Genomic DNA, 9,121 nt, shown 5'->3' on the forward strand with positions numbered 1-9,121 from the left:
AATACCATTGATTTTTTTGATCAAACAGCTATCAAATGAGGTGTCAAATTTCAATTTTGACACTGATGTCAAAGGATCCTACCTCAAAATAAATTCCACTTTTAACTTTTTTTTTCTCCAATTATTTGTGAACTTTTTTATAATTTTATTTTAGTAACATAAGATAATTCATTTTCAATATCATAATTTTTTTATATATATATATGATGCCTGTGAGATCTACTTTGCAGTAGTGAATAGCATAGCAGAGAGATAGAGACTAGTTGTGGCAGATGAAAAGAAAATCAGAGAAAGGTAAAGATTTTTCAGAACCCTAACTACTATGTGAAACTGTACGGTATTTATTATTGTGTGATGAAACTCCCAATCATCATCGTCGTTGAAATTCGTGTTACTGTTTGTCTCTGTTGCTTCTTCTTCATCTTCTTCAGCAGCATCAGATCCACGCCAACGCTTTCACTTCCTCTCTTATCTGTTACTTGACCTTTCACAGTGTAGGGTTTTGTCTTTGCTACTACGTTTTTGAACTCTTTTTTTGTTAGTGTGTTTTTGGAACTGAATTATATTATTATTTTTTGCGTGCTGTTTTGTGCTGGTTCCGTGATGCTCTACGATGATCTAATATTTGTCTTCACTTTCTTTTTTTATTAGTTCTTTTTACTCTGCTGGATGCTGTAAATTTTGTTGTTGTGGTTCTGAGGATTGTCAAGGTGGTTTTCGTTTACTTGAATAATATTTTTTGTTGTTGCATATTATGAAGAAAAAGAAGAAGATGATTTTGTTGCGTCCTTTTTTTTGTCATTGAAGTTCCTCTGTGATTTTCCATTTTGAGCGTTACTTGAAATCAGTCTTGTTAGTGATGTATTCTTCATAGCTGGAATTGCAAGTTATTTACTGTTTCTGTTATTTTACTTATATTGTTGCGTTAACTAACTCGATGCAGGATTCAAAAAGTTCGAGGAGGAAGTGGTTAGATTTATCAAGGGATCCTTCTTGGATTAGAAGTGAGAGTCTTAAAGGGTACTTGAGAAGTTTGAGGTGAATTGGATTGACTTTCAGTCATGTTGAGGAGACGAATAAAAATATTAGTAAGGTTGAGCTGAAGAGATTTTGCGATGGTATTCAGGTTGACTTTACCAAAAACATCAGATTTGTATCTGATGATCACAGTTAATGTTTGAATATTATAGATTGCACACTGTGGCGTACACGGAGAAGCTAGTTGTTGAATTTGCGGGAGTCTTCAACTGGCTTGCAAGTTGCAAGTCTTTTGTCCTTCAATTCTCTTGCTTATTATAGTTAACACTTGAAGCTGCTAACATCTAGGTGAATGACTTGTAAATTGTAATAGATGGGATGTTTCGCTAATAATATACTTAACTAGCTGCAGTATAACTATGGCTCACTGAGAGTTTGCTAGTTCAAAGTGTTCTGAGTATCATAATTTATCTGTAGCCTTATTCTTGGTGGTACTAAAGAGTAAAATGGAAGCAGGGACTTTAAGCAATAATCATGCTCCTGGTTTTCTTCACCGGTCACTTCCTGCTGTTGTTCCTATGCTTATGATTTCAATAGGATATGTTGACCCTGGAAAGTGGGTGGCAATTGTTGAAGGTGGTGCGCGGTTCGGGTTTGATCTGATGGGCTTCACACTTATCTTCAATTTTGCAGCTATTTTCTGTCAGTACATATCAGCAAAGATTGGTATAATCACAGGAAAAGATCTTGCTCAGGTACTATGCCTTCCACTTAATGGTTTATAAACTATGCTGCTGATGTAGTTCTATTTGAAAATTTTGAACTTCTTCGCCCTGCCCCTCCAAAAAAAAGAAGCTATTTGAACTTATTTATTTATTTTAACAATTTGTTGGTTTTGTGATTTTTTTATTTTTGTGTTTTCCCTTCACTCCTCTTTAGCAAGCAATTGCACATTAGGAAATTATATGGAAGGTCATTTCTATTCTATCTTGTATTCCACTCTTTTAGATATAATTTGGAGGTAGGGACATTATACTTATTAATATTGATTGTTTCTTTTACCCTGAAAGTAATAAATAAAGGAATGAGATAATCCCTTCCTTTTCCACCTATTATGTTCGGATATGAGTCCGTTTGTGTCTGGCAATGTGCTATACTATGTTATGAGTCTGGTTATGTGGTGTTTCTTTTATCTGTTTGTTGAGTTGATTACTGAGTTTGTAGTTGGTATCTGGCTTTTCTCTATGACTACAGACCCACTCAGACAGACTCATTTAGAGCTTCATGCATAAACTTAATTAATGTGTTTTGCTTACAGAGCTTTACTTTCTTTGTGCCAAAGATTTGCAGTGATGAGTACGATAATTGGACATGCATGCTCCTTGGAGTTCAAACAGAACTTTCAGTGATTATGCTAGACCTTAACATGGTAATATTTCTCAATCTTGATTTGCCTTCAAGATTTGGCTGACTCTTCAGCAAGGAATATGATCTGTACTTGCTTTAAGATGTTATATTGTGCATTACAGAACTCGTTTTTACTTGACCCTATGATTTGACGTGTTTTGCAAGATATTGGGTATGGCACATGGATTAAATACTCTTTTTGGATGGGACTTGTTCACTTGTGTCTTTTTAACTGCTACTGGTGCTGTCTTCCATCTACTTCTTATTGTCCTCCTTGTAAGTATCATTATTTGCTTATTCACGAATCTCTGTTTATCAACAACACACTTACCATATATCCTTTGTCTAGGACTTTGAGAAGGCAAAGATTCTAGGCCTGATTGTGTCAGGTTTTGTATTGCTTTCTTTTGTGCTTGGAATACTCATTAATCAGCCAGAAATTCCATTATCCATTAATGGAATACTAACAAAGTTGAGTGGGGAAAGTGCATTTGTTCTAATGAGTCTTCTAGGAGCAAGTCTTGTGCCTCACAACTTTTACCTTCATTCCTCTATTGTAAAGGTATTATTTCCTGTTTCTAATTTTTCTCCAAAGCATATGTAGTGAAACATCCATATCCATAGCATGCTTCCAAGCATGTATCTTTTGTGTGCTTCTGGATACGTTTTTTGCTTGTTCTTAAGAATTAAATGTATGCGTCTTGCCACATGGTAGTAGGCTTGCATGGCTAGATGCCATCATTTTTATAACTTGGTTTTTTGCACATGTGTGTCCAAATCCTTGTGTTTACTGTGGTGTTTTACCTTGCTTACTGTTACATCATCTGATCATTGTTTTGTCTAATAAACTTTGTTGGATATTATTTTAGTCAATGTTTTGATCACATGCTAATTTGAATGGTCAGAAGACTCGAAACCAAAACATGCTTAGAGTGCTTGTCTCAAAAGCTTTTTATGTAATCATGTTATCTTTTTGCAAACTTCTTATGGGTTAAAGTTAGTCTTGTAAGTTCACTTATGAAGGGAAGTAAGGGCAACTATGCTAGCGCTTTGGATTGACAATTTGATAATACATGCTTGGGGGAAGTTTGCTCATTGGCAGGCATGAATCAGGAATTGTTTTCAAGTGCGGTGTCATACAGAAAACAGAGAAAAAAATCTAACATTCTTTATTGCTAGATATTGTTGTTAGGGTAAATGTAACATTCACTAATTGGCTCATGAATTGACTGTCATTCAGATTTAGTGATGCCCTTATGCTGTAAAGAACCTTGGGATACACCACCCCAAAAGCTAGCTCAAAGGGTGGGAGTGCTCAAGGCCTTATAAAGGCCACATTAGTTGCCCACACAATCAATGTGAGACTATATATCTCAACACGCCCCCTCACACGAGAGCCCATTGGACTTGAAGAGTGGACAATGCAACAGGCCCAGCCTACCTGTGCTAAGAAACGCCACAAGAGAAAGTGGGGGGCGGCGAGGCTCTGATACCATGTAAAGAACCTTGGGATACACCACCCTTAGAGCTAGCTTTTGGGGTGGTGTATCCCAAGGTTCTTAACATATGCTATTCATACTACTAATTTATTATTGCCTCTTGTTCTCTGACTGTAATTTCCTTCTTGATGATTTTCTGATTTCGCTCTAACTTCTGAGACCCTAGAACAAAAGCCTGATGAAACAATTTTATGGTCCAACATTGGTGAAGATTGGAGCATTCCAGAAAACTCAATTTATTTTATAGATTTATTCTTGAATTTAAGGATGAGGTCAATTGTATGAAAGCCATCTTTTCATTTAATCAATATTCAGAATAGCTCAATAAGTACGTACAAATTCTGTTCTTTGTCCCGTTTTGATTTAAAATTCTACTGAAATCATTTGTCAAGGCATGCTTTGGAACTATAAAATGAACTTATAGTTTGGTTTACTTTAAAAGGAAGAAGTTTGTGTGTTACAATTTATGGAAGCTTGGTCCTCTTTAGATTCTGTTTATGCATATACAGTATTTAAGCTTTTCTGATCTGATTACTCTCTGCACCTAAGTAAAAAATGATTGCATATAATACGCTGCTTCATATTGGTTGGCCATTTTTTCAGTCTGAGACTTCAATTACTATTTTGCAGTGGCATCAGGGATCAACAACCATTTCTAAGGATGCCTTGTGCCACAATCATTTTTTGGCCATCATATGTATCTTCAGTGGCCTTTATTTGGTAAATAATGTGCTGATGAATGCTGCAGCAAATGAGTTCTACAGTATGGGTCTTATTCTGGCTACTTTTCAGGATGCATTATCGCCAATGGAACAGGTCTCCATAATTGATCTACATCAGGATATTTAGCTACAACTTACAAAGTCATATCTGTCTTTCACACTCTGAACAAGTCTAATTCTAAGATTCTTATCGCAGGTGCTGCGTAGTCCAATAGCTGGGCTTGCATTTTTACTCAGTTTGTTTCTTTCAAATCAAACCACAGCATTAACTTGGAGTTTAGGCGGAGAAGTAGTTATGCATGGTTTCTTAAAATTGGATATTCCAGGTTGGCTTCATTATGCTACAATTAGAGTAATTGCTGTTCTGCCTGCCCTTTATTGTGTTTGGAGTTCCGGAGCTGAAGGGATGTATCAACTACTTATATTTACTCAGGTTGTGGTAGCTCTGCAACTTCCATCTTCTGTGATCCCCCTTTTTCGAATTGCCTCATCTAAATCAATAATGGGTGATTACAAGATCTCTCAATTTGTGGAATTTTTGGCATTGATCATATTTATTGGGATGCTTGGCTTGAATATTGTCTTTGTTGTAGAAATGATATTTGGCAGTAGTGATTGGGTGAGCAATTTGAGATGGAGTGTGGGGAATGGTTTGTCTCTCTCTTATTTAGTTCTTCTTAGCATTGCTTTTGCATCATTCTGTTCGATGCTTTGTTTAGCTGCCACGCCTTTAAAATCTGCAAGTGTCCAATTAGATGTTCAGTCATGGAAAAGGGACATGCCAGAGGCTGTACCAAATCCACAGATTGTTAGAGAGGAATCAGATTTAACTGAAACAAGGTATCCTAGAGATACATCTGTTCAGGTGAAGGGACCATCACCAGCTCTAGCAAGGATGTTGGAGTACTCAGATGTACCAGTTGCAAGTTTTCATCCAGATCTACCTCAAAATATCATGGAGCCTGATCTTCATGTGACTCCTCTAAGGGGGAGTCATTCAATTACATCATTTCCTTGCTCCCCAACATCTGTTGTTAAGGAATCAGCTTCCACTTCAGAATCAGAGGCAATACCAGCTGTAATTAAGGAGACTTCTGATGCTAGATTGGGAGATGCCAAAACTTTAAAAATAGAAACAAGCGCCGCTGTTGAGAACACTGTAGAACTTGAGGGAGATTCAAATGCCGAAAGGTATGATGATGATGGAGACTCGTGGGAAACTGAAGAAACATCCAAAATGGTCTCTGCAAGTGCCCCATCTTCAGCATCAGATGGCCCAGCATCATTTAGGAGCCTTAGTGGGAAAAGTGATGATGTGGGGAATAGCATTGGAAGTCTTTCAAGATTAGCAGGCTTAGGGCGTGGTGCAAGGCGTCAACTAGCTGTCATTCTTAATGAATTCTGGGGACAACTTTATGATTTCTATGGGCAAGTTACCCAGGAAGCTAAGGGTAAGAAGCTGGATGTTTTACTGGGGGTAGATTCAAGAGTTCCCACTTCTTTGCAGAAAGGGGATGCATGTGGAAAGGAATATTCTGAATACTTAATATCTGTAGGAAGTAGAGCTCCTGATACTTTAATGAACTCTGGTCCATATGGCTCTCCCAAGCAGCATAGGATGCAGAGTAGCTTAGAGCCTTCCTATGGGCTTCAAAGGAGTTCTTCCTCACTGCAGGCAAATCCCATCCAGTTATTAGATGAATATGTACAGACCTCCAGGCGCAATCTCCTTGATGCTGGTGAAAGGCGCTATTCCAGTGTGCGCAATCTGCATTCATCTGAAGCTTGGGCTTATCAGCCAGCTAGTGTACCTGGTTATCAAATTTCATCATATATTAGCCAGGTTGGTAAAGACACAAATTGTGATAACTTAAATGGTCCGATGGAATTGTCTCCATTGAAACCTTCTTCCATTGGTAATACAAACTACAGGAATTCTCTTGCATTTGCTCTGGGGCAAAAGTTGCAGAATGGTGTAAGTGTTGGCCAACCCCCAGGGTTCCAAAACATTACTGTCTCTAAAAATTGCCAATTGCCATCTGAGAGGTCCTATTATGATTCTCGCTATTCTGGACCTGCAGATTATGCAGTCAATCCAGTTAATACTAAGAAGTACCACAGCTCGCCAGACATTTCAGGATATGCCATCCCTCACAGGGATGTTCACATGTCTGATAAAAGTGGTTTATGGATTGGTTCGGTTGGCTATGGATCTTCTGCAAGTAAGACTTGTTATGAACCATCGTTATATTCAAATTCTGGATCAAGGACCGGAGGTTTTTTAGCCTTTGATGAACTCTCTCCATCAGAAGTCTACACTTCTCGTTTGAGTTCAGGTTTTGGTTCGGGATCCCTCTGGTCCAGACAGCCTTTTGAGCAGTTTGGGGTAGCTGATAAAATTCATAATGTTGCAACAGAAGATGTTGAAAGTAGGTGTAGTGCAACCACTCAAGAAACTACAGTTGTGGATATAGACGGAAAACTTCTTCAATCTTTTAGACATTGTATTTTGAAGCTATTAAAATTGGAAGGGTCTGATTGGTTGTTTGGACAGAATGATGGGGCTGATGAGGATTTGATTGATCGCGTAGCTGCAAGGGAGAAATTTGTTTATGAAGTTGAAACCAGGGAGATGAATCGGGTCAATCATACAGGAAATGCTCATTATTATTCGTCTGAGGGGAAATCCAGTTCTTCAATGAAGAATAATGATGTAAATTGCTCTAGTTTTTTCGTGTCCTCAATCCCTAACTGTGGGGAGGGATGTGTATGGAGAGCAGACTTAATCATTAGCTTTGGGGTGTGGTGTATCCACCGTGTTCTTGACCTTGCACTTATGGAGAGTCGACCAGAGCTATGGGGGAAATACACATTTGTGCTCAATCGCCTCCAGGTAAATTTTTGTAATACTACAGTTTTAGTTTCATCTGCTCTCTTCACACATTTTCCACGGTGGATGTTAGTTGTGGGAAATATTGGCTGTTTCATGTCTCGTGGAGAACTTGATGTTTAATCTCTCAACTGGTATTTCCTTTGGTTGTTGATCACATGGAGAACTTGCTTCAATATGGTATTCACATGCATTCATTACTCGTCAATATATAACTCATCCATTAAGTAGACATTGTACTATGGGTGATTATTGTATGCCATAATCTGCTTTCAAGACTGCAACTTTGTCTTTTCTTTTCAAGGCTACTACCTAAAGTTTTCTCCATTTCATTGGCCTCATTTATCAATTTTTTTTTCCTTTAATGACCAGGGCGTCATTGAACTGGCTTTTTCCAAGCCCCGTAGTCCCTTGGCCCCATGCTTTTGCCTTGAAGTTCCCATATCACACATGCAAAAGTCAAGCTCGCCTCCTTCCAATGGGATGCTGCCCCCTGCTGCAAAACCAGGCCGGGGAAAATGTACAACTCAATCAATGGTGCTTGACCTGGTCAAGGATGTGGAGATTGCTATCTCTAGCCGGAAAGGTCGTACAGGAACTGCAGCTGGTGATGTAGCTTTCCCGATGGGAAAGGAAAATTTGGCATCTGTTCTCAAACGTTACAAGCGTAGATTATCCAACAAACCAGTTGGCACTCATTAAGGGATTCGCAAGATTCACACAACAGCACCATAAAACTTGTAGCATTTGGCCCTCAGTGTGCTTTAACAAAACCAATGTTCCTTGGGCTGTTGTGTAATGTGAAGCAGTTCATGTTATAGATCAAGGACTGCTGTCTCCGTCTACCAAATTCCTTGCAGCATATTTATTTCCTTGTATGTTTCATACGCATAGGGTTAGAATTACTATATGTAATTGCAACAAAATCAAAGGAAAAAGATGGTTAGATGGAAACTGTCTTCTACAATGTTGTTGGCTTATTTTTCATTACGCATCAGGTGGGGGTAACAAAAAGAAAAAAATTGTCGACATGTTTTAATTTGGGTGTTATTATGGCAATTGGTTATAGTGCGAAGTTTCTGTTATAAGTCTTCAAGGGTTAGTTTGGTGAAGGTTGTGTCTTTTGCTGGCTTTTTGATAATTAATTATCAAATTGACTTTGATTATAAATTATTTTAAAAATTTAATCTCTCTAGAAAACATAATACCAATCCGTCTCTGTTTGACCGTTGTTCATCAAACTTACTTGGGTAGTCCCCTACTTACCTGTGTATTTTTTGAAATTTTTTTCCTACTCGGGTAATGAAAGGGATCCCTGAGTATATTTCAAAATTCTGAAAAAATGTTTGAATTATTTATCCAGATAGGGAGGGGTCTATCCGGGTAAATATTGGAGATAAACATGCAAAGTCGTGAAGGAGAACTTAAAATAAATTTTGGCTATAAATGCAATAGTGATAGAGGTATTCCCTGTGAGGTCGCTAGTGGCTACAAAATCCTTCCTGATGTCCATGAATGACACCATCATATCTTTCTTAAACAAGTTAATTTGGGAATTGGAACCAGGTTCCATCAAAGATACTAACAATGTGGTTTTGGGTGGATCCCTTCAATATAAATTGGAT

At 38.0% G+C, this 9,121-nt stretch overlaps 1 protein-coding gene across 1 annotated transcript; it reads left to right on the forward strand.

Moving 5' to 3' along the window:
- Positions 1 to 247: 247 nt before the first annotated feature.
- On the forward strand, positions 248 to 8,570 carry LOC133311688 (ethylene-insensitive protein 2.2-like). Its single transcript, XM_061512763.1, has 8 exons — positions 248 to 294; positions 944 to 1,733; positions 2,321 to 2,407; positions 2,551 to 2,661; positions 2,735 to 2,947; positions 4,515 to 4,700; positions 4,803 to 7,499; positions 7,869 to 8,570. The coding sequence occupies exons 2-8, from the start codon at positions 1,485 to 1,487 to the stop codon at positions 8,196 to 8,198; spliced, it is 3,873 nt and encodes a 1,290-aa protein (XP_061368747.1). The 5' UTR covers positions 248 to 294; positions 944 to 1,484; the 3' UTR covers positions 8,199 to 8,570.
- The last annotated feature ends 551 nt before the right edge of the window (positions 8,571 to 9,121 follow it).

The sequence above is a fragment of the Gastrolobium bilobum genome, unplaced genomic scaffold (assembly GCF_033153095.1).
Source record: "Gastrolobium bilobum isolate Gb01-03AN ecotype WA unplaced genomic scaffold, APGP_CSIRO_Gbil_v1 utg16366, whole genome shotgun sequence".
NCBI lineage: Eukaryota > Viridiplantae > Streptophyta > Magnoliopsida > Fabales > Fabaceae > Gastrolobium > Gastrolobium bilobum.

Excerpts from the sequence above, each read along its gene's own strand:
- LOC133311688 (XM_061512763.1), top strand. The coding sequence starts at position 1,485 with ATGGAAGCAGGGACTTTAAGCAATAATCATGCTCCTGGTTTTCTTCAC. Across the intron at positions 2,662-2,734 it reads TACTTCTTATTGTCCTCCTT|GACTTTGAGAAGGCAAAGAT; the intron begins GTAAGTATCATT and ends TCCTTTGTCTAG. Across the intron at positions 2,948-4,514 it reads TTCATTCCTCTATTGTAAAG|TGGCATCAGGGATCAACAAC; the intron begins GTATTATTTCCT and ends ACTATTTTGCAG.